Source organism: Anser anser (genome assembly GCF_964211835.1).
Source record: "Anser anser genome assembly, chromosome: 2".
NCBI classification, from domain to species: Eukaryota; Metazoa; Chordata; class Aves; order Anseriformes; family Anatidae; genus Anser; species Anser anser.
The window spans coordinates 133,830,087-133,855,185 of NC_139721.1; the positions used below are offsets into that span (position 1 = coordinate 133,830,087).

General features: G+C 37.5%; 1 protein-coding gene and 1 long non-coding RNA gene across 2 annotated transcripts in view; both read left to right on the plus strand.

The window, feature by feature from the left end:
* The window catches only part of THSD7A (thrombospondin type 1 domain containing 7A), a 293,994-nt gene that overhangs the window by 157,620 nt on the left and 111,275 nt on the right, over positions 1–25,099 (plus strand). The window contains exon 5 of the mRNA XM_083824577.1: positions 9,382–10,213. Coding sequence (XP_083680703.1) covers positions 9,382–10,213 — 832 coding nt within the window. The remainder of the gene's footprint in view (positions 1–9,381; positions 10,214–25,099) is intronic.
* Positions 10,221–18,451, plus strand: LOC310894462. The gene is made up of 2 exons (XR_014579924.1): positions 10,221–15,720; positions 16,048–18,451. It is a non-coding gene; the product is annotated as an uncharacterized lncRNA (long non-coding RNA).

Below are 25,099 nucleotides of genomic sequence, written 5' to 3' on the forward strand. Positions count from 1 at the left end.
TCCTAGGAAGAGACGCAGAGCAGCTTTCAAGTGTCAGTAATGAGAAACAAAACCAAACCACGCATGTGGGAGAGATGCAAGCAAAGGTTAATGAAGCCTTTCATCCAATTTATGAAGCCTATGAGAGTGTTGCTGTGTATGGGAATTGTCATTTTACCAGAAAAGTGTTACCTGGCTTTTCAGTCGGCACTGCAACTTCAGAGAGCATAAGGAGAGGAATTTGAGGAATACAGTAATATGGTTTAACGTCACTTCTAATGAAACAAAGAAATATTCAGGAACTAGCTTTATATGCAAACAGACTGTGGGCTAAAAGAAACTGTATTCAGTATCTTACAATATCAGAAGTATTTATTATAACATGACTAGAGGCTCAAAGCAATATAATTGCTTTGTAGAAAATAGCAGCTCTATTTCTCTTTAAAGCATGCTGCTTCAATTAAGTATTCCTTTTGTGTATTCATTCAATATTCATTTTGGCTGCTACTGCAATACTATGTAAAGAAAAAATGAATAGTTAAAGGAACCAATGCTTAAAAAAAAAAAAAAGGAGAAAGATTTAAAATCTGAATAATATTTTGAGAATTAGGTTAAGTTTACAATAAGCCTAAAGGAAAAGGTTTCATTACAGGTTATGACAGCAATGCAAAGCCATATAGTTCTGCACTGTGAGCTGTCAGCCTTTCATGTTTGCATACTTGCTATCATATACTTCAGATTATCATGTTGCACCACAACTGAGAGCTGGAGGCTCTCAGTACTTTTGGTGTAGACAGTGATTTTCAGGGTGTTACGCTTCTGTACATTCACATTACCTTGGGAAGAAGTATGGTATGGAAAGAATGAACCCTGTTGCAGTTTATTTAAAGATTCAAGTTTGTACAGCAAAGAACAACAAAATAAATATTTTTTGTTTGTCTGAAGTGCTGAATTACATTTTCAGAACTGACTGTCTGGGGAAGAGCTGGCATTGTATTAAAGGAAAAAAAATATTGAGGCCATTTTATTTCTTTATGTATTTGTTGAACTGTAAAAATAGAAACTTTTTCTCTCTCCATGTTTATAACAGATGAAAAAAATATTTCTCTATTACTCTATTATTGCAAAAGCACGTTAAATTCAATTTTTTTCTTACGGAGTGCACAACCTTGTTTTAGAGAGACCAGCTTTCTAGTACACGAAAGGAGGTCTTGATGGGGGAAAATAAGTAAAATTTGGTTCCAGCAGTTTGATAGGTAATAATATGAAATGTTCAGTTAGGGTAACACTATGTGTTATGCTTTTTGTGATTTCTGATGTCAGAATTTTAAACTGGTATGGTTTCTCTTTTCTTTGTTGTTTTGTTTTTGTTTTTTATGTGTTATATCATGATTTTATGTGAAATTTCAAATTATATGGATAACGTTATTTACTGTACCGTTAATAATATCAGGAATATGTGTATTTTCCCAATGGATATTGATAGGTGAAAAACTAAAGGGCCCACGCTTAAAAAAAAGCCTTAATGTTTATGTGCAAATATGCACAGCTTGAAAGATATAAAAATGGCTGATTTTATATAGTTTCAAGTTTGGTTTTATCTTTATTCCATTGTTTGGGGATAAAGTGTGCACTGGAAAGTTAGGGTAATAATGTGAAATTTGCATTTGGATTCATCTTCATTGCTGTGTTTTTAAAGTTAGTTCTTAGATTTCCTTGTTAACCTAGGAAATAGAACTTGTCCTTCAGATTCTGAAAGTTCTTGAACTGCAGTGTGGCTTACACTCTCCCTTATACTTTCAGGAAATAAAAATTTTAACCTAGGAGTGTAATCATTTGTAGACATTTGATTCTCCTTTATCTTCCTCTGAATCACAAATATTGCTGTGTTTTGCTCTGTTGAGCATCCTTTCCTCTTTTATCTCACCTCCATATCCTGAATCCATTTTCTTTGATGCAAACACTACGTTGTATGTTCTTTTCAACCTTAGAGAGAGCTAAGAAAGACAAAAGCATTGAATAGAAATGACAGTCAAGGTGATCCGTAGCATTCCTGTAGAGGAGAGTGTGCTGGCTCACAGAGCATGCAGCAAGTCCTGCAGGTCCCAGGGAGACTTGCCAGGGGCAGGAATGATGCAAAAATCAAGGTTTTGTCTACCAGTGTTCTGCTGTCTTGGCACTCCTGATAGTATAAATTATCAAATCTGCGTTTCCAAATCCTGCCAGCTTGTCATGTTGGCAGCATCTCAGATTCTATATTAAAAAGGAAAAAAAAAAAAAAAAAAAAACTTATCAATAATTTATCTAGAATTACACCATTTTGCTGTATTGCTTGTCATTGTAATAGGCAATGTATTAGGGAGACCCACTTCCCTGATGAGACCTTCACAGTTGTGTGCTGTCTGTGATAAAAATACCCATTGCTGCCGCGGTGGTTCTTCCTTTGTCACCATAACTGCGTAAAGCAAATATAGGTAGTATAGGTATACTGCATCAACTTACACACGTGCTTCTTGTGTTTTTATTTAGCCAAGCAGATCTGCCAGTGATTTTGACTGCTGTTCTGAGCCTATTTTATTCTTGGTGGCCTGCTGTTTGTTCTGCTCTTTGACTGGCTTCCCTATCAGGGGCTGCAGTTTGCATTCACGGACGTCCCCTGAGTCCTTCAAAGATTTTTTCATCTCTGTCTTTTTGACCTCTCTTGAGATTTTCTGCTTAGTCTTGAGCTGTATCTTGTAATACTTGTGTCCTTCTGACTCCCAGCCCTGTGTCACCCAGTTAACCTTTCTGGCCTTCATCACAGCCTTAATACGAAGAAAATTTGAGGTCTTCAATATTGTGAAGGGCTAGCTTGTTTCTAAACTTAAGAAAAGTAGATTTCTGCTAATCAGTCCCCCAATAGTCTCGTTAAATACAATCCTCTCAAAATACTAAAAACTAATCTGCTCATTGTGCTGTGCAGTCGGAGTCTCTCTCTGGCATTAAATTGTTAATGCTACTTACAGACACCAAACCAGTAACACAGAATGGGTCAAAAACAGTTCTCACTGAAAGTATATCAAAATATAAAAGAAATCAGTTTGAGGTTTTGTTTTTGTTGTTGTTGTTGTTGGTTTTTGGGCATAGATTGGGACTTGTTTTTTGTATTTTTATATTTATATGGGGGGAAAAGCTAAAGGGATTTTCACATACCTTTATTTGCTCAGGATCAAAGTTCAAAATAAGTTTGTTTTGTTTGGTTTTTTTCATATAAATATAAATATATTTTTTATTTTTATATTTTAAATATATATTATTTATATTATATCATATTAATATATTATATTATACATTAATATATATAATATATAATATATATTAATTATTATATTATTAAATATATTTAAATATATTAAATGTATTTAAATATATAAATTATAATATCTGAAACAGCATTAATATATAAGATACTAAATACTGTGGTAGCTTCCTTTGTTCTCAGCTGCAAAGTTATCAGTACTTCATTGGGGTATTTGCCTTGATTTTTTGGCTCCGTTATGAGCTCTCCCTGAAATTTCAGAATAAGCTTGCAGTAATGGTTAATTCACTTCCTTTCCTGCTCTCAAACAAAAATAAATGTTAATCCTCTAGAAGCTTAGGAGGAATCTTAATATTGTATTTTACGGTAATCTCTTTAGAAGACAAAGAATTATAGATGACATTTTAAACTAACTATGACCTCAGTGACAATTCCAAACAACAGAAAAAGAAGCAAGCTTCCTATTTATTTCTTTAATTGCCATTTCTAATATGCTGATTAAAGAATATGCAGATAAATTATGGTATTTTCTGGAAACAAGTGCAGCTCAGTCCACGTAACCCATGACATGTTCATCTAAACCTGTTCAAAACAAAATGCCAAGAAGCGCTATTTTGTGTTTGCAACAGCAGCATTTTTCTTCAGCACTGAACTGTTGAAGTGCATGTACCTCCAGTTGCCCACTTGTAGCTGGATCAGTGCACAGCAAGGAAAGCAAGCATGTGTGTACAGACTGCTTCAATGGGAAATAGAGAACCTAAGGAATATTCATAGAGAACAAACTAAAACATCATATGAGGCCTTGATTAGGCTTGACAGCTTTCCTAAAGAGTTTCTATTGTTGTTACTAGTGCTTAGCATCAGCTGAGGATTTGTGAAAGAGCAGCTGCCTTCACCCCCTGCAGCCTTTGTGTGGTGGGTGAAAGTCTGTGCATCTTCTGCTGTTCTCTCTCATGCACTGCAGAGTTGCTTATCTATCTATTCAGATCCACCCAAAGGTGTGTCACTTCAGGGCCCTGTTACGGTCACACAAAGTAGTGTGCAGCACAGTGAAAAGTGTAAACTGCTAGGATACTTATAGTCTCATACTCCAAAGAGATGCATTTTTAATTTATTTTTCAGATAAATTAAATGTCAACTTGTATATAGAGAAGGGGGAGGACCCAGTACATCACTAATATTAGCTATGTGTTCATAACTGCATAAACCTACAGGTGCTGAGATGTAGTTTTCTCAGAGGGTCATATCAGTGTCATTGGTTGGTACTCACTCGCAATGCTTTTATAAATCTAGTTTCTGCTAGATTAATTTTTCCCCAAACTTCACATTTAGAAATGTCATTGGCCCATGTTGAACACAAACTGACTTCCTCCTGATAGCTACTGGATGTCAGTCTATCTATACTCGTGTTTTCTACAGTCTTGTGTATGAATTTCAATGTGGAGGTCAGTTGCATGCATAGGAAAATGTGTAAGTACTGCCTATAATAATAATTTACTATAAAAAATGTGTCATGGGTGATCTGTACTTGGTTTTCTTATACCTTCGAGGATCATTCAAAATCTGTCTTCACAATTTATTTTTTTTATCATGTATTGAGAATCTTCAGTGATGTCTTGATTAGTGGTCAAAGGAGTGTTGTAAACATGTGGTTGGGTGCTTTCTCTTCTGTCTGTGGCAACACGAAAAAAATTGGCAGTGGATTAAGACTACTTTGGGATGCATTTCTTGTTATTTGGATGAAATTGCAGAGCCACTTTACATGGTTCAGAGACATTTCTTTGCCTGTTTTTCTGTGATTATTTTCAAATGAGCCATGTCTGGTATTGATCCTTGCAAAGTGTTTGGGGCCACTGAAGTTATAAGTGAGTTACTGTATGCTCTCTTTATAATTTGGAGATAAAGATGGGTGCCTGTAAAGGGAATTGCAAATAATCTTTTTTCTCTCTCTTTTTGCATGATCTGTATGGCAAATGTATGGCAATAGCACTCCTCTGGTAGGTGCTTGAGGTTAATAAAAGTGACTTATGGTCCTGTACAAAAATGTGGAATAAACTTAACTGGAGATTTCAAAGTAGAATCATAGAATCATAGAATATCCTGAGTTGGAAGGGACCCTTAAGGATCATCAAGTCCAACTCTTGATACCGCACAGGTCTACCCAAAAGTTCAGACCATGTGACTAAGTGCACAGTCCAATCTCTTCTTAAATTCAGACAGGCTCGGTGCAGTGAGCACTTCCCTGGGGAGCCTGTTCCAGTGTGCAACCACCCTCTCTGTGAAGAACCCCCTCCTGATGTCGAGCCTAAATTTCCCCTGCCTCAGCTTAACCCCGTTCCCGCGGGTCCTGTCACTGGTGTTAATGGAGAAAAGGTCTCCTGCCTCTCGACACCCCCTTACGAGGAAGTTGTAGACTGAAGTAGTGTGCAGCTGAAAACTGGTGGAAGTTTTTGCTAACAGGGATTTTGAAATTGCTTTCAAAAGACCAAAAAAAAAAAAAAAAATTGCTACTTCTCAGAATCACGTTCATCAAAGTAATTTTTTGTTCATATTGCTAGAAATTTGTCCATCTCTATTTTTTCCCCATTTTTAAAAATCTAAATAAATGTAACAAAATGGGAATTCCTCTTTCCATCTGTTGCCTCCTCTCCCTGCCTTCATTCCCCATTAAGACAACTGGGCTAAATTTAGGTGTTGAGATTGCTGAGATACCCATAGGTAGTCTGTGATTAATTTGTTGGAAGTCTGCTTGAAACTTTCTCTCGTTCTAAGTGAGGACTAAATATGGAAATGTTTGTTTTTGTTTCTTTTTCCTATATTCTTCAGAACCCCAAGGAGAAATGTGGCTAGTTGTGAAGAACAGTACCGGTTACAGTTTTTTAATCCTTGATGGTGTTAAATTCCTTGAAGAAGTAGTTGGTAGAACCATCTACAAAGGTAGGGAAGATAGTGAGCATAGAAAGGAAAGAAAGTTTGAGAGTTGGGGGTAGGGAGTAGATGCCCAACTGTGGGAGAAGGATTTCTAGAGATTGGAGACCTCAGGACAGAGTTTTCTGCCACTCAGGTCAGCATACAGGTGGGAAGCAGAGTCCCCACTGAGGCTCAGTGAGCAGAGAATGGTGTACAAGTATTATTAATAGCTGTTTTTTAAGTTTTAGTTTTTACTTTTGCTTTCAGCTTTCTTTCTTTAACGCCTGCATCCACCCTGATTTTTTAAGTTTCTGCACAAATGCAGATTGGTTTGGTTAAGTGTGGAAGACCTTTAATCTTTGAGGGAGCTGACTAATGAGAGACTGTAAGCAGATCCGCCAAAAGGCTGTGTCTCACTTTAGGGCCGTGCTATGTCATACAAAGAAGCGTGCAGCAGAGTGAAAATTTAAGCTGCTGGAACACTTTTAGCCTTGTACTCTAAACAGATAATTTTAAATTAAAAATTAATTTAGAAAATGAAAAATTTAATTTAAAAATTAACTTACGTAGATAAGGGGGAGGATCTGATACGTCAGTAATATTAGCTATGTGTTTATAACTACATAAACCTACACCATTTTCTCAGAGGGCCATGTCAATGCCGTGGGTTGTTCATTGGCTTTTATTTTGCATACTACTTCTCAGCAAAAGCAGAATAATGACATTTAACACACAAGCCTGTCTGTGCACTGCATTGTTACTTTAAATTGAAAATCCTGTTCTAAAAACAACATTCTTGTAATCTCATGAAAAGAGCTTATTTTTTCCCAATTACCACATTCACATACAGTATTTTATTTCTTTTACATTGCTAAAGGTAGTAGTTAATGCATTGAACCTGAGATTTTTAGCATTCACATTGGTATAAGCATGTCAATGAATTGGATTGAAAACACTTAGATGCCAAACATTGGTTTTAGATGGTGTGCTTTCTTGGATAACTAGTGATTGGAAATTTGGTAGAATTCCAAAACAGTAACTCTACATCTGAATTACAGTAAAGACCTCATCTTTAAGAAGAGGGGTTGCTTCAGTGAATGCATGTGGTATACACAAGGTGCAGTGATCTGATAAGACAAATCTGTAGTTTGCAAGGTGCATTATTTAGCTTTATTTCAGTCACTTTTATTTTAATATCTCTGCTTTAGTTAGTTATTGATTTTCTGCAGTTTTTATTATTTTAAAGTTGGCAAATGTTCAAAGTGGTATTCTGGGGAAATGATCCCTCATCTCAGTGTGAATACACCTAAATTAAGTCCAACAGTGATTACGTCATTTTGTAGAAGGCTGGTTAGAAACAAAGGAGGGTAATCTTGCTGTAATGGAAAGTGAAATGTGTCTGTATTTAATATTTATTTATTTTTCTGGGTCTCTAACTAAACTTTGGAAACCCTAATTCAAACTTAATCTGCAAAAAAAACCTAGCAAACAAATAAAAATACTGGAGCAGTTTCTGCGTACTGAATTGGTCTCTGCCAGCTGTCATTTCTCTCTATCTCTCTTAGAGCCAGCGGGGCCCCAGAGCTGAACGCAGTACTCCAGGTGGGGTCTCGCAGGAGTGGAGCAGAGGGGGAGAATCACCTCCCTCGACCTGCTGGCCATGCTTCTATCTTCAGCCCAGGATACGGTTGGCTTTCCGGGCTGCAAGAGCTGATACTTGTGTTGAAATCAGTGAGAGTTCTGAAGTTCAAGGGAATCAGTACTAAAATATGACTTCATATGCCTTCCAGTCATTCAAAGAGAAGATGCTTTAAATAATTTATATCACCCTAGTTCATTTAACTTGCTCTTGTGCTGTACCAGAATTCTTCTATTAACCTGCTTTGGAAATAACATAGACTCAACCCTGAAATTCCTGCAACTTTACTCACACTGATAGTCTTGGTATGGTCACTGGGGTCATTCAGATGAATAAGAATTGAGTAGATTGGCCCCAGATTTTTCACAGGACAAAAGGACTTCATAGTCAGAGAAAAGGTCTTCTGGGTGACCCAACTGTCTACAGGTGGACAATTTTTCTTTGGGAAATTGTTATAGGTGGGTTTTTTTTGTTTGTTTTCTGAACTGCTTGTGCTTTTCCTTTTCCACAGTAAGTCAATGCACAGTGTGTAAACAACACATTCTAAGGTAGAGCTGTATGAGGGGGAGCCTTAAAAAACAAGGAAAAATACAATTCCTTACTCTCTGATTTGTGGATTTTGTGAGTTGAGCCTGGTGAATGTCGCAGTTTTTAATAATAGAAAAAGCAACCATATGAGCTTCCAAGGATATAGGTTTCCATTGATTTGGTTGTCACTAAGTATAGCAACGTGTGGGGTATTTATCATAGACCTTAGAAATTTAAAAAAAGCAATAACTTCTGTTCTTTGGAGAGTTACCAGTTGGTATGTCTCTGTCTTCAACAATTTGTTCCATATAATCATTTCACAGATTGTCTGGAACAAGCACTTCTTATTTATTTATTATTATTTATTTTATTATATTCATAATTATATTATACGATATTTATTATTATAATTTATTATAATTATAATAACATTATAATTATATAATATAATTTATTATTTACACTACTTTTTTATTTTTTATAGGAATTATAATAGAGGAAAGAATAGAAGTGGCCTACCTGAAGTTAACTCTGTTTTTTTTCGAAATGTATAATGTTGTTCTTGTTATTTTTGCACAATACAGCTGAAAGAGAATGGGTTATTTGTTGGCATGAGAGTACAAAGAGAGTACAGTAGAAATATGAAGCAACACCCAAAACAGTCCAAGAAAGGGTATTCATGCAAGTGAGAGAGATTACATTCATGCCTTGGAGGGAAGGACTTTGTCTCCTTTTTTGCTAGTCAAAACCACATGGTGACTTTCTCACCACTCAGTTCTTAGTTCTCTAATGAGATTAATTCTTGTGTATGTTCTTGAATTTAAATACTCAATTTGTCTAGGATAAAAAGTAAAATGTATCCATAATTATAAGAGATGAAGAGTAACCCAGTATTTGTTTTGTGTTTCTGCAAGACTGAAATTCTTAGAGGTGTTGGAAATGCAGAACTGGTTCTCCAAGGCCGGCTTAACACCATGGTCAAAGAACAATTAGGCGTGCAACGTTAGTGTCTTCTCTTGTTTTCCAGGTCCATGGGGGAGATGCATGGGAGATGAGTGCGGTCCGGGTGGCATCCAGACGCGGGCAGTGTGGTGTGCTCACGTGGAGGGCTGGACGACGCTGCCCACCAACTGCAAGCAGCCGGAGCGGCCGGACAACCAGCAGAGCTGCTTCCGTGTCTGCGACTGGCACAAGGAGCTGTACGACTGGCAGATCGGTGGCTGGAACCAGTGCCGGCCCGTCCTCTCCCGCAGCCACGAGAAGCCCCAGGAGTGCCTCAGGGGGGAGGATGGCATCCAGACAAGGGACATCACCTGCGTCCAGAAGTCCAACGGGGTGCCGGCTGAGGATGTTATCTGTGAGTACTTTGAGCCCAAGCCCCGCCAGGAGCAGGCGTGCCTCATCCCGTGCCGGCAGGACTGCATCGTGGCCGAATTTGCCCCCTGGTCAGAGTGCTCCAAGACCTGCGGCAGCGGGCTTCAGCATCGAACTCGGCACGTGGTGGCTCCACCGCAGTTCGGTGGGTCTGCTTGCCCTAACCTCACTGAATTTCAGATCTGCCAGTCTAGCCCATGTGCTGGTGAAGAAAGCCTGTATAGCCTAAATGTGGGACCCTGGAGCGCATGCTCAGTGCCCCATTCGAGACAAATACGACAAGCAAGGAAACGAGGGAAGAACAAAGACAAGGAAAAGGACAGAGAAAAGGCGGTTCGGGATCCTGAGGCTCGTGAATTAATTAAGAAGAAGAGGAATCGAAACAGACAAAATAGACAGGAGAACAAATATTGGGACATACAAATTGGGTATCAAACAAGGCAGGTTACATGTACTCACAGAAATGGGAAAACTGCTGCTCTGAGGTAATCACTATTTATTAACTTGCACATCTTTATTTGTCTCTCTTTACTTTACGGTAAAGCAAGCATAAGCACACACTGTTGTTATCTTACGCAAGCCCGAATATAAATGCAGCACATGCACTATTTCCAATGCAAACATCCCTCTTCAAAATGTTTCTGTGACGAGAAACGTGTAAGCTATGCTGGTGATCATAGTAAGCATCACATAAATGTGCGTTAGTAAACTGTGCTAACTCTATAGCCTCTGTTTGTCTGCATAGTTTTCCCCCAAAAGCTTGATGATATTCATCAAATATGTGCTCTGTACCTGTGGATTGAGGCGGGCTTTTACCTGCAGGTTTTAACAAGTCGTGCATGTTTGGAATGGATGATGATATTGCCTGTGAGGCTCTGCCTGTAAAAATAACAGGAAACTGGAGGACTGGGTCTGACACATGATGGAAGCAGAAAACAGGAAGGAAGAGGCTGCTGTGTGAGAAGGCAGCATCTATTCTGTCCAGTACCTTTGTTTTCAAGAAAAAAAAGAAAAAAGAAAAAGAACATGAAATACTGTTTGTCCTTCTTGCTTCCTTTGGCAAAATTACTAAAAGTGAGACTGAAATGTCTGTTTCTTGCATGTACTTTTCCCAATTTTTTCTTCTTTTTCCTCTTTTTTTTTCTATTGCACCTTTGTCCTATCTTTTTCTCTTTCCCAATATTATTCACTTTGTTCTTTTATTATTATTTTTTTTATTTTACTTTTCAAGAGTTTAAGGAGTCACAGATGTTTCCATAACTCTTTCCACAGGCTTCCAAGTGCTTTTCTGCAGCTATGTAATTTTTCACTTGTTTGTTTTACCTGGCATTCTCTTGCTAGCTTATGTTTTCTCCCTTCTTATCACCCATAATATTTTTGTCCAACTTGAAATCTTCTTTCAGTTTCTTCTGCTTTTTTCTGTCTATGATGTGATTCTTTCTATTTTCTTCCCTCCAGTACAGTACACGATTAATCAGGTTTACTTCAACTGTGAAATGAATAAGATACGTTGCTGAATCAGGTTGACACCCATTGCTGCTAGGTAGGCGTTTATGAGCTTTTTTCAGGGTATTTTCCTTTGGAGTTTCTGTTATGCCAGTTAAACATTCAATCAGAGAATTTGCAGTGACTTCAACCTTTCCTATTAGAAACTGTATATTACAGGTTTTCAATTATGGTAAACATCTTTCAAGTATATTTAAACACAAAAGTTCAAATTAATACAAAATTTTTACTTCTCCATGGCAGGATATCATGGTGTGACTACAAAGCACACCCCTCGAATACCGGTCAGAGTAATTCCAGGTGTTACTACTAAAGAACTGGAAGATTTGGGTTGTTTGGATGGAAGGTGGGGCATCTGTGTGAAGATGTGAAGTATCTATGAGTATGTAAAAACCCGTTACAAGGAATAACGGAATGAACTATTCTCCATATATTATGGATGCAGAGGAAAAGTGATAGTGGGTTTAATCACAGTGTAACTGAATGAGGTTAGGCTTTCTAATACTGGACATGGTGAAGCTCTGAAAAAGGTTGCCTGGAGAATTTGTCACCACAAATCCTGAGCCTCCATCTCTGAAGGTTTCTTAGAACAAGTTTGAAATGCGTGTGTCAGGAATGTACGCCTCTAGTAACCCTTGGTTAGGGAAGAGGGGCTGACTGCATAGTTTTTAAGGTCTCCTATAGCTCTGATTTTCTACAGTTCTTTCAGAATTCAACTGTGCTTGAGTAAGTGTCCATACAAGGAATCTCAAAATCACCTTGCTCAGGCAGTCCTGGGTTTTGGTTGCAGCCCTGTCTCGGGGCTTTTACAGGAAGAATTTGCCTTCCCCCCAGCTTCACATCACACAGCCCATGCTGTGCCCCAGCTCAGGAACATCATTACCCTTTAAATGCAGTGAATCATTTATTAAATATATCAGTGGCTGGTAGCTAACAGCCAGACATTCTGTTTGAATATCCACATTTTTTTTTTCTAAATTTAAACAATCATTTGGAACTACAGTACTTTAAAAAAAAAAAAAAAGGTTGGGGGAGGAACTTTCCTGTGCTGAGGCACTGACAAAAGGTACAAGAAAGAGAAGGTATAATTGGCAGTTGATGATGTACTTTTCTTATCATCTTTAAACTCACTCTTGAATTCACTCAGATCAGTAACATTGTCTTAATTTCAGATGCCTCAGCATACTGTATTTCCACCATATATTCAGACTGTAGCAGGAAAATGGATGAAATTCTGTTGCCTGAGGCAGTGAAACAATAGATGACACAATGTAGGAGCAATTCTTCATGGGAGAGAAAATGATATAAATGATTCAGTGGATATTGTGATGTCTAATGGATATAATTTTATGTTGTAAATGTACAAAGGATTTATAATGTAATAGTCTTCCCACCAAATTCAACATAGAATCTTTTTTTTTTTCCAGTTGCATAATGAAAACAAGAAAATTTGGTTAAATGACTCCTGTGAGAAATTCTAGCACTGATATCTTGGCCTTTAGAGACCAACCTCTATGTGTCATCCATATATTAATGTTTCTTTTATGCTGTGTTCTCCACTCTGTGGTCATATGCTTTATTCAATGATTACAATTCCAGAATCTCAAACAGTAGAATTATTTTTCTACCTGAGTTATCATTGCAGCCAGCAAAAATGATTTTATAATCTCCATCAATAGTAGCCATGTTACTAAATAATATAGACAAGTAAGGTGACTGGATAACCTGCTGTGCTCATGTGAAATGCTCCTCAGCTTGAATAGTTCATTTTCAGTGAGTTTTGACTTTGGCAATCAGAAACAATCAGCCCCCTGGCAGCATGACTGAAAGAAGAAAAAAACCCTCAGGCAAGTAATATTTTTGCAGAGGTAGCAAAATTGGTACAGTATAAAAGGGGTTACAAAAAACAAGTTTCAGAAGGGTGCTCCAGAGAAAATGATTCTGTAAAGCTGTCAGCAGAACTTCAAAAAGGCAAATTCTCTAGACACATCAGCACACCAGGCATGGTAAAGAGAAGTGAAAAAAGAAAATCAAAGTGTAATTTATACACTTTATTGCCTCGTGAACAATACATTGTCTCCTGTGAAGGATGAAATATTAGATTTTGTATTACTCATTCTGCAATAATGTACATGTTACATGGCTTATGTTTGCTTTTTGTTTCCTTTAATCTGAAATTCTTGTGCATTTAAAATATTTTTAAAATAGAAATGGTGAAGAAGACAGAATTCAATAATTAAATCTGACTTTAAAATGACTGCCCTGGATATGTAACAAGACCACAACAGTGTTGCTGTTAGTGGAGGGGACAGTGTTGATCCCCTGAAATATTTCCTCTTTTTTTTTTGCAAGTGGGATTTGTCAGAGGTCCCACAGAGAGACATTACACTTAAAACTGGCAACACAGAGAAACGTAATGTGTGTAAAAATTCACTTTGAGTTACAAATCTGTTTTCACTATTACAAGTTATGATGCTTGTGCCTTGTGTTAGGTCTATCGCTTTCTATTACAATGTATACTCTGTTTTTGCTTGCTTCTACTTTGCCAGAATTTTATCATGTGGTCTCAACCATTCCCTCATAATTGTCTTCCTGAGCAAATTTTTTTTTGAAATTTTAGCAAAATGTATTGTCCATTTTTGTACAAACTTAGGAAAAAATATTTTCCTTTAGCAATGTCACAACCATTTTATTGAGATTCTTTGTTAAGATCCTGCCGGATTGGGAAAGGATATGAAATTTAGAATGACAGGAGCAGGTTATGGGTACAGGTGTTTTTAACTGTAGGAACATGGAACAGAACTAGAGTTTCTTCTTGACCTGTATGTTTCTGCACTTCAGCAAACATTTTGAAATTCACTAGCAAAGCACATCACGTTCCCCTTTAGTGGTTGGTCCAGAGTCATGGTGACAGGTTGTGACTGCCAGGAATTAGCTCAAATGGCTGTAAATGGGACTATATGTAAAGCAGTTCTGCAAGGCTGTAAGTAACTATTAAAACAAACAAAACACACAAAAAGAATTTCCACTTTTTTTTTTTTTCCCCCATCATTTGATTGTAGCTTATTTATCTTGCTTAAGCTGGGACCAAGAAGCTCCTGTCTGTACAGGAGGAAGAAATGGAGGAGATGAAGTAGGAAGCAGTACCCACCAGCTCTTCAGCTGTAGTCTCCAAAACTGATTGCTATTCCCTTGCAGCATCTTTGTGGTAGAGTCCTATTTGAGCAGCTGACCATTATTGATGATTTGAAGTGATAATTCAAGAAGCAACAGCAAAGTTTTAGTTGTATTCAGGACTTTTATTTCTTTGATGGGTAATCACCGTACACAATAATAGCAATGGGATTTAGTGGTGGGAATTAAAAGCATCCAACCTGTAAGATATGCTGAACATTTCCTGAGCAGCTTGGTTTAGCCCCTTTATGCATTTAATGGTGTAGCTGCATTTCATTTGTTTTACAGCTGTCCTTCTCAGAGGGTATTTATTATTTCTTCTCATCCTCCTCACTGATTCTGCGCTTTTGTGTAATACCTAATATCGACACTTCGTAATGAATGAAACCCTCTTGGAAGTTTCCATGGTGATCTCATTGTGATACTTCACTAACTTGCATGTTTGGGAGAGTTTGAGATTTTATTTCTTCCAGCTGAGACAAGAGAGATGTTAATAGGGCCAAAATTATTGAATTTCCCTGCTAATTTCAGGCATGCGGTTTGATGTATATCATACCTGATTTTTCAGGTTACTTCATGTAAACCTGTATCTGCTTAGAGCACTTCCACTGTATTTTTACTGACCATAAGTCTTAAGCTGGATACCCAGGGACTAAGGAACTAGAGAATGGCTGACAGCATTTAGGTTGATGAGCAGGTGATACTCAGAAGTTAGTGGCCGAGAAAGACATAGAATCTGCTCCTCTGGGATGGCAATTTTACTACATTGGTCTTTTCCAGTCCTGAAACCCTCTAATCCAGTGTTCGTCTCCCAAATCATGCCACAAATGCCTCCTCCCACTTTATGGGCTCTAACTGTCCTTTTACATGTGAAGAAAGCATGTTACAAAAAATACAGCGAAAGCCTGTCATTTTCTTTACACCACTGATCTGGAGAAGCAGGCAAGTCACCCTGTGGTATATGCTGTCAGACAGATAACAGAAGATTCAGGCGTATACAACAGCAGCTCAGTTTGTTGGAGCCTGTAATACACCCTTTGCTTAGAAATAACCTAGAAAGCATCTGTTTGCTTCTCTGCTGCTCCATGAGACAAAAGGCAGAAAGGATGATAAGTATGAAGATTGTCGTGGCTATGGTGGAGCAGTTTCAGGAAGGCAGGCTGCAGGAGTGTGAAGGGGTAGCAATGCAGAGAGGTCACGTTGTAGAGACGAAGGCCCATAAGCAAACTTCAGCTTGTTCATTGAGGAGCAGATGGAAGCATACGCACCTACAGGCTGTTTCTTATGTTACTGGAAAGGCATCTATGTAGCTGTTTTTGTAGAGGCAGCTGTAAGGGTTTCAGTAGCAGAACACCTGTAAATATCACATATATGGATAATGAGCTATACACAGTTGTCTTGATAAATTAACTTGGAATTAGAGCACATGCTGTTAACAAATGTACAAGAGGGAAGAAGACAATCATCTTGGAAGAAATAGCTCCTGACAACTAAAAACTGCAGAGTAATTGTCAGATGCCTAGGGATATAAAAATGTAAAACATTATTAGAGAAACAGGATGCAAACATACTGCTTTCCTACCATTTTCATTGTATTTTTAGTATTTCCATGAATTTGAAAGTCAGAGGCACCCCATAGATTTTTAATGCGGTTTTGTTGGAGACAGTAGATTCTGTGGATATGCATAATATTATTCAATGGGTGTTCCTTTCTGTTCTAAGTACCTGCTCCATCATCTTACTGAGGTTGCTGTTTTGACAGTGGCTTGTCAGTATTGCTCTACATTTGACATACCATGCCAAAATCTAGATTTAAAATGCAAATGTACGCACTGTGCCGAGTAATTGAAACGCCAGCAACGAACCATTTATTTCTCCACACCATGTTTTAACTCTTTTCATATAGTAAACGGTTGTTCTGTTGTTTAGTTCCATAATATTCATACATTTTTGTGGGAAATACCAAGAGTGAGTGCTTTTCTAGAATATATATTTTACCTAAATACAAGTAGTTGGTTTTACCTAGCAAGATATAATAGTGTGTAATGTAATGAAGGTCAGAATACATGTTCTGATAATCTCTTCTGACCATAAATTCTATGAATGAATGTACTCTATGAATAAGCTCTAAGTGGAATTTCTACCCCTATTTATTAGAAGATTAGATGCTCAATGATAAGCAGCATTAGGCCCTGAAATCTTTAATAAAAATTCTTCTATAGGGTATTTTTATGTATATTTTGTGCCTTGTTGTCAGAGAATGTGTATATAATTGACTTCAACATGCCTAAATAAATACTCTCAGAATACAAACCAAGCAAAATTTTTCTAAATTTGGACTTAATTACATTGGTATCATATAACAGTCTGTGAATGGTCCCATAAGTAACAAATTAGAATGTATTTTTGTTTAGAGTTTTTTTTTTCTATTATGTGACTGCTAAGCATTGTTCTGAGACACACAGTACTCACCTGTTTTCTCCATGAGCTTTATAAAGTTATGGTCTAACACCGTAACTTGGTCCTGGGAAGTGCAGTCCCCTAAGGAACTGGGAACTCCATGGGAAGGAAAGTCACTGAGTTCTTCTTCACTTGCAGATCCCCAGGAAAGCATAGTTAGACTGAGTTAAATGTCCAGTCTAGCTCCTAATATTGACCACTTTTTTCCAAACATTGGACAGTGAATTACCCACTGACATTGACAAAACTAATAGAAGGAGTGAATCTAAAATAATACCTGAAACAACTAATATTGTTAATATAATTTTAACATCAATGTTGCATATTTTTATTCATAAAGTTTGTTGGGGAAGTTATTTGTTTGTTTTCTTTGCTGATAATTCCATAAATATAACTGTTAGTTAGGGTCAAAGTAAATGCTAATTAATGCATTTACTCTGTAGCAAAATTTCTCCCTGCTAAAAGGGAAACTCCCTTAGAAGGTTTAGTAAGCCATCTATGTAGACTATTGCCAAATAACCTCTTGTAGCAATTTTAAAGTTATCTGTAACATGGGATGTGCACACATGTCACTGTGTCACTGAACTGTGAAAGATACTATCTCTACCTAAACTCTTCTACTTTCTTACCTGCTTATACTCTCCTGGTATCTACAACAGCACCATAGCAGCTGTTGCCACTTGTTTGGTTGTACTGGAATTTCTTGTTGCTTTACCTGTATTAGCTAATATATTTTTTCTCTATGCAGTAGTTGTAATCTCAATTTTCTTTTCTTGCACAGTGTAGAAAGCCTGAGTGGTTTTGTTTTCTTCAAAACTATTTTGGCTGTGCATCTTAGTTGGCAGAATTAATTAAAATTGTGAAAGAATCATGGGAAAATATTGCTGTGAAAAGCACTTATCTGGGCAGTATTTGAATTGTAAACAAATAAAAGAGGCCTTATTGTTTGTGTGATTCTAACAGCTCATTATACTGTGAGGTACTAACGGTTTCTCAGAACAATGTACAATATGACCAATAATAAACACTGCAGCTGTAGGAAAAATGAATCAGGACTACGTCATGAGGGATACTCGTTACATTTGCTACTAGGAAAAAATGCAGAACAATCTTACATGTGCTATCTTCACAGTAACTTTTGGGAATTATCACAACTCTGAATTTAAATCAGCTTCCTACTATTCCTACTCTGTAGCACGTGGTCATTAAACAGATTTTTTTTTTTAATTTAATTTTATTCATGAGAAAATAAACTTTCTTTTCTTTGTAACAGATTGTTTATCACAACGTATTTCAAAATCCAACTATACCTTTGATGCAAGAATGTGTAGAGTTTGTGTTTGATTGTGTTGTTTTAGCAGTTAATGCTTCCAGCAAGCTGTGTGAACTCTTTGGGGAGAACGTTGCATAGAAGATACAATAGCTTGTTGTAACACATTGGGACATTGTGTTCATTCTTTGTCTCTGTATGTCAGCTCCAAAATCACTATTACTTATAGAGAGCATCTCTTAAGGTTCCGTGGTGGTCAAATAAAGAATAAAGAGGAGACACTACGTCAGCAATATTAAGATCTGAATTTAATCCCAAATAACACAAAGCACTGTCTAAATTAAGCATGAATTTTGCTGGCTTTCTTCATGTCTCCTGACCAGTAGAGCAGTCATCCAAGGTTGCTGTAGACAATTTTACACAGGGATATATACATTGGAAACTAGCAGAGAGTAGATTTAGACTGGACATTAGGAAGAAATTCCTTACTATGATGGTGGTTAGACACTGGAACAGGTTGCCCAGGAAAGTTGTGGAACACATCCCTGGAAGCGTTCAAGGTCAGGTTGGATGGGGCTTTGAGCATCCTGATCTAGTGAGAGATGTTGGAGTAGATGGGGATGGGGAGTTGGACTGGATGTTCTTTAAAGGCCCCTTTCAACACAAACCTATCTATTATTTTATGATTTCAAAGGTTGATTTGACCTTTAGATCAGACCAGACTGTTAAAGAGCATGAAGATCTAGGCTGTGGATCTACTCACATGTAGCCAGATTTCCCAGCATTCTAAGTCCAGACTTTTTTAGGTTGTGATGCTAAATGAGCAATGCGGTATATGTTTTATTTCTTCACTGTGAGGTTGCAGTTGTAAGTACAGTCTTTGGAAAGTATACTTCACAGTCGCTGTGAAGGGTTTTTCAGTGCAAAGATATAACTTGTGTTTGGGAAATCTTTAAGCCAGTTAGCTGGAAAACAGGAAGACGTTTAGTGGAATACTTTCTCCCTTTTCATTTTTGCCCTCGACTGGCTACTGCCAAAGCAGGTATCAGACTGCATGGATCATTGCTTAGAACCGTGCAGTCATTCTCATGCTGCTATTTGTCTTTTCTCATTAACTCTTCTTTCCAATTATCAGTTCAACGTGATATGGAGGAAAAAATGTGAAAAAGTAGAAAATCTCTTAGAATTTATCACACATTTTAAAGCTCAGTGAAGAGAGTGCTTTCAACTACCAGCTTGCACATTAGTACACAGGTACTATGGTGCTATTTGCTCCAGGCTTATGCCTTAAGCTTCATTCTGTATGTGTCCATAGCCTCAATTATCCCCTGAATTACTTTGAAATCCCCATGGGGATTCAAAAGCTATCCAAAGCAATATTTAGATTTTATTTATTTCTGAAAGGAGCAAAAGTGAGGCTATGGAACGTGAGTAAACACACATTCCTGACCACACATCTCCAAAAGAGGCTGAGCAGTAATTATGTCCTGTATTTTGCCTTTTGAAATATCACTTTTTTCTTTATTTCATTTATCTCATCCGAGTCTTTGAGGTCAGGAATGGTTTTGATGTTGGCTTAATAGCAATAAGACTCATTTGACCCCTGTGACATCTCCTTGGGATTACCTTTTCTTTCCACACTGTCATCTACCTGTTTATATCCCTTAAGCTTCATTTCCCCACTATTTTTCTGTTTTGTCTTAAGCAGAACTTCCTCAAAGAACAGCCTTACTTCAGGTATTATAATGCCCTCTCCCCTGCCGATAGACAGAGACTTAGGACAGTGTCCTTTGTATGTATTCATTGTGTTGGGAGCAAGTTCTTGCAGTCTTTACATATTTCCCTATACCACCACGTCTTATATCCAGTCTGCCTTGTTGACTTGTTGAATTTGGATGCAACTCATGTACTTTTCTCGGAGCTTCCAAAGCAACAATATGGACAGCAGTGTATGGGTTGATAGTGAGGACTTGATTGTGTACTCCCTGCGTGTTTTGAATGGCTAACTTTGTGTATAGTGTTACTTAGATGTTACTGAAAGTTCATAGACGATGGAGATGGTTGCTGCAGAACTTCTAGTGGTTTGGATGATATCACAAAGATGAATATAAACTATCTAAAACATAGTTTTGCTTATTTAAATTATCTTTTTGCCTGTTTTAAACTTTTTTAGTTAAATAACAGTTTAGAATTTCAAGACTTTTTGTATCCATATAAAAGCTTCATTTTGGGGATGGCATGAGACAGAGAAGCCTTCCTGCATTTAAATAATCTCAGCTTTTTACCTGGGAATTTCCCTTTTCAGAAACCATTGCATAATCATAGCATGGGAATACTATGATTTCTGTTCTGATAGTTATTAGCTATCATTCTTTACTTACCTGGTCATGTTGGATCGTTTTATAGAGAGATTTTCATCTTCTGATCTGTTATCTGCCCATATGCTTTTACTTCTGTCAGAAGACTCATTCAACTTTGGGTAACCAAATCAGATGCGTATAGCTATTTGAAAGTGCAGAGCGATCTACATGAAATTAAGCTTTGCTTTAAATTATTTTTGGTGTGGATCACATCTGTAGGTTTTAGATACCAGAACCAGAAGATGCTATTTTGTGTGATAAAGACATTGCCAGGTCTCAATTAATCTATGCAATTTCATGGATCAGACATTTAAAGGAAATGTTACCAACCTTCTAAGCATATTGCATATGCTGAACTTTTAAAATGGCACTTTTATCCTTCAGAGCTAATGTTTTTATGTAATAGAGAATTAATAAGTTTAATTTTGAATGTTTGTCTATATGTATTTATCTGCACTGAAAGGTTATGGGAAAGATCTATTTCTCTTGGTAAAGAGAAAAAATGTTTGAAAGTCTTTTGCAAATCTTTTGAAGGTGTCAAGAGTCAGAAAAGAAGTAGAAAAAAATCTTTGAAAAACCTGAGGGGACTACTGGAACATCAGATTCACTGTTCCCAGGCTGCCTAGGAACAGGAGATATGTAGAGATGCAATGTGAGATTAAGTGTAGACTAGTTTACTTATAGGTAATAGGTCTATATGTACTTTGGACAGGGAAATGGAGGGGGTGGGGTCCAGGGGGGAAGGACTTGTAATTTGCTCTGGAAGCTACTCTATTACCTCCAAAGAGATTTTAGTGTGATTTACCTTATCATTTATTTAACTAAAGAATTTTACCCGGGTCTTGTTTAGAGGGATTGGTGATACTGGAAGTTTAGGTATGATGCCTCCTTAGTTGCCACTTGATCTCGAATGCAACACTAACTGTTACAGGTCTTGAAATTTGTTTTCAACATGAAGGTAATGATATGGTCATTTGATAATGGCAATTTTTGCAATTAGCTCTCACAATTTCTCTGGTTAGTTCAAAGAAAACCAAGTGCTGAAAGAATAGACAACAGCTAATTTGCTTGTATGATATTTCTTTGTAACTGCCTCTGCCCTTTCTCTAAAATACTGTGAAAATATATATAATAGTAAGGAGATTGATTGGTGGTCACTTACAATGTCAGTTACTTGACAGTATTTACGTAATACTGCAAATGGTGCATAGTGTTAAGCATACAAGAAAATGAATATCCATTTCGCAGCTCACTTTGTCTCGTTTGTATCTCTAGTAATATTCATGTTCTTGTTACAAGAAATGAAGAACTTAGTTGTTTTATGTTTCATTTTGAGTTGATTCATTTGATAGATGAATATTTGAAATGATGCATGCTTTAACTATTGTTTTTCTTCTATCAAGGATCAGAAATGAGCAATGGAGACAGTAAGATAGTACAATTCTGTTTGGGTCTTCTTCATACTTGCACAAGGGATATAAATAATGAACAAGAAAAAAATGTTCATTCTAATTATATAAACTATATCAACAACAACTTTTAATAAAAAATAAAATGAGCATGAATTAGAGGGTGCTAGCTTGTTGAATTTCATGCCACTGACAATGACTTTTCAGCTGAGACTTGTGAATGACTCCAGGTCTAGATTTAAAAAAAAAAAATTTGCATCATTATCAACAGGTGGATGTCAGCATCACAGCTTTCAGAATTACAGGGGTACTAAAAGTGAGAAACTTCGGGTCGTGTTTTTGCTCATGTAAGAGTTACATTTTAGGGATCTATGAAATGATTTTTTTTTTTTTACCTAAAGTTGCAGTAAAGCCTATTTTTAATTTATTAAAATTCCCAGTCCCACCGTCCCAGTGCCTGACCACCCTCTCAGTGAAGAGCCTTTTCCTAGTTGCACTGGAGGTTTCCCTTTTCGGGGAAGGGTATAATCTTTGCATGAAGCAATGTAGGAATTGCAGCCAGAGACAACTTCAGGGTTTGGGGCAGTTTGCTTCAGTGAAGAAAGATAATTTTTATTATTGTTTTGTTCTAGTAAAACAACTTCTGATAATGAAAATTAGTCTTCATCATGTAACACCTCTCCCAAAGATGATTTGAAGTAGATGCAAAACCCACAGAAAATTACACATCGTTAATTGATCTTTACTTCTCATGATTGCTCCTTTCTAGCGGCAATTTTGTGTATGTTCCCTGGCAAGATGTGTCTATACTTAAACTCGACCTGTCTCTATATGAGTAAAGAGATTGGTTTTATGTGCTGTCATGGGAGTTACGCTGGAAATGAACTTGGGAGGAGGTGATATATCATGTTCTCCAGAAGGATTTGCAAATACTGTTCATGTTAGAATTCATAAGGAATAGATTCTTTTTCCAGTCATTAAAATGTGTTCCTCTATGGGATAAATGAGTGTATATGTTTTGGAAGAAATTCAGAAATTGCTATATTGAATTTATCAGTAGTTATTGTAGTCCTATGCCAGATGAGACTAGATGAAGGCAGAAAAAGGTCCACTCTCCACGGGCTGCAGCTCCGGCCCGCTGCCTGCTCCTGCGGGGGCTCTCCATGGGCCGCAGCCTCCTCCAGGCCACATCCACCTGCTCCACCGGGGGCTCCTCCACGGGCTGCAGCGTGGAGATCTGCTCCGTGTGGGACCCATGGGCTGCAGGGGGACAGCCTGCTCCACCAGGGGCCTCTCCACAGCCCGCAGGGGAACTGCTGCTGCGTGCCTGGAGCACCTCCTGCCCTCCTGCTGCACTGACCTTGGGGGCTGTGGAACTGGTTCTCACTCCTCTCTCCCAGCCCTTGTTGCACAGTAAGGTTGGTTGGTTTTTTTTGTTTTTTTGTTTTTTTTTTTTCCCCTTTCTTAACTCTGCTCTCCCAGAGGCCCAACCAGTGTTGCTCCCTGGCTTGGCTCTCGCCAGCAGTGGGTCCCACTGGAGCTGGCTCTGATCTGAGATGGGGCAGCTGCTGGGCTCTGCTCACAGAGACCACCCCTGCAGTCCCCCTTCTAGCAAAACCTTGCCACGTAAACCCAAGACAGGAGCATGTAGTTTCTGTCCTAAAGCAGAATAAATGGTGTATATCATGCATTAGGTGGTTTTGTTATGTTTTGTTTTCCAACTTTCATGTAATAAGAACATAAGAAATCTACTGAATAGTCAGTCCCCTGTGGTCTGTCAAGCCCTGGAGTGTCTCCAGTTCACTGTCCCTGGTGGTGGTAAAGGAATGCTATTTAAAGACTAAGCAAACTAGGTAATCTTTAAGTCCTTTCCCTTGGTATTCCTCAGTATTCAAAGTTAACGTATTAGGGATGGCGGCAAGTATAAACCCTTCTAGTCATTTTAGTATCCATATATGGTCCACAAATTTGTCTAGCCCCTTTCCAAACCTGCTGACAGTATGTCCAAACCACTATGTCTATCTGTTAGCAAGATGTAGAAGTACTCTGGTAACTGTCCTTCCACATACCTTTTTAAACTGATCTCCTGTTAGTCCCATCAAGCATCCCTTAATCTAGTATTATGAAATTCTGTTAGCAGTGCACATGCAACATGATGTTGGATATGCGTACAGCAAAGTTTGATATAGCAACAAAATAGTTTTATCTTTCTATTAAAACGACAACAAAAAGTCTTTGTTGTATTGTTTGTAGGGGTGGTACTGAACAGAGCATTTCATTATGCCATCTGCAGTGCAGATAAATCTTTCTCCTGTCTAACTACTTTAGAAGCCAGAATTTTATTGCAAAACAGACACAATAAATATATTTGTTGTAATTGTAATTAAGGAGGTAAGGTTATGATCAGTTTAATTGTATTTTAGCTTCTCTATTGCTCATTGTCCTATTGTGAATCAAGTTCTAAAGCAGAAATAAGTTAGTTAGAACATAACATTTAAAAATGCAGAGGCATTTAGGAGAGAATCTTGCTGACAACGTATGTAATATGTGAATGAAGCAATCAGATGGAGATTGGAAATGAAATGACAGCCTTCACCAAGGAACAGGAAATTAAGGCAATGGTTTCACTGTAGCAGAGAAGGCTCTATTTTATGGGAGAGTTTGTGCCCCTTTTAGACCATGAGACATTACTGTGGCAATATAACAGCTGTTAACAAAGCAGTGTGGTAGCGTCCAAGTATTCAATATATATGATACTGCATTTTTAAACAACTAATAATCTGGAAATGAGATGACATTGATTGCTTGATTCTCTTCCAAAAGCATTGTGTAGACATCTCTTTTTATTGATCCTTCACTTCCTGTATGTTCTAAGAAAAATAATTGAGTATACCTAAAAATAAAGTGGTGACAAAATTTATTTTCTCTTTTGTACTTCATACATATATAGAAGATTTATATTTTAATATTTGTCACAGACATGGCAATGCTGGTCATTTCTAATGATAGCAAATCGTATGTGTCTGTTTTGAGTCAGTTTAATCAAAAGCTATTTTGCCTGACTTTCTGAGACCATGTGGACTGTAACATAAGAGCTTTGCAAGTATTTTGTGACTGCTTGTTGCAATGAACAGCACTTTTCCATAGGAGTTCACGTTTGTCTGTGCATGTGCACTGAAAATTGTAATGCTC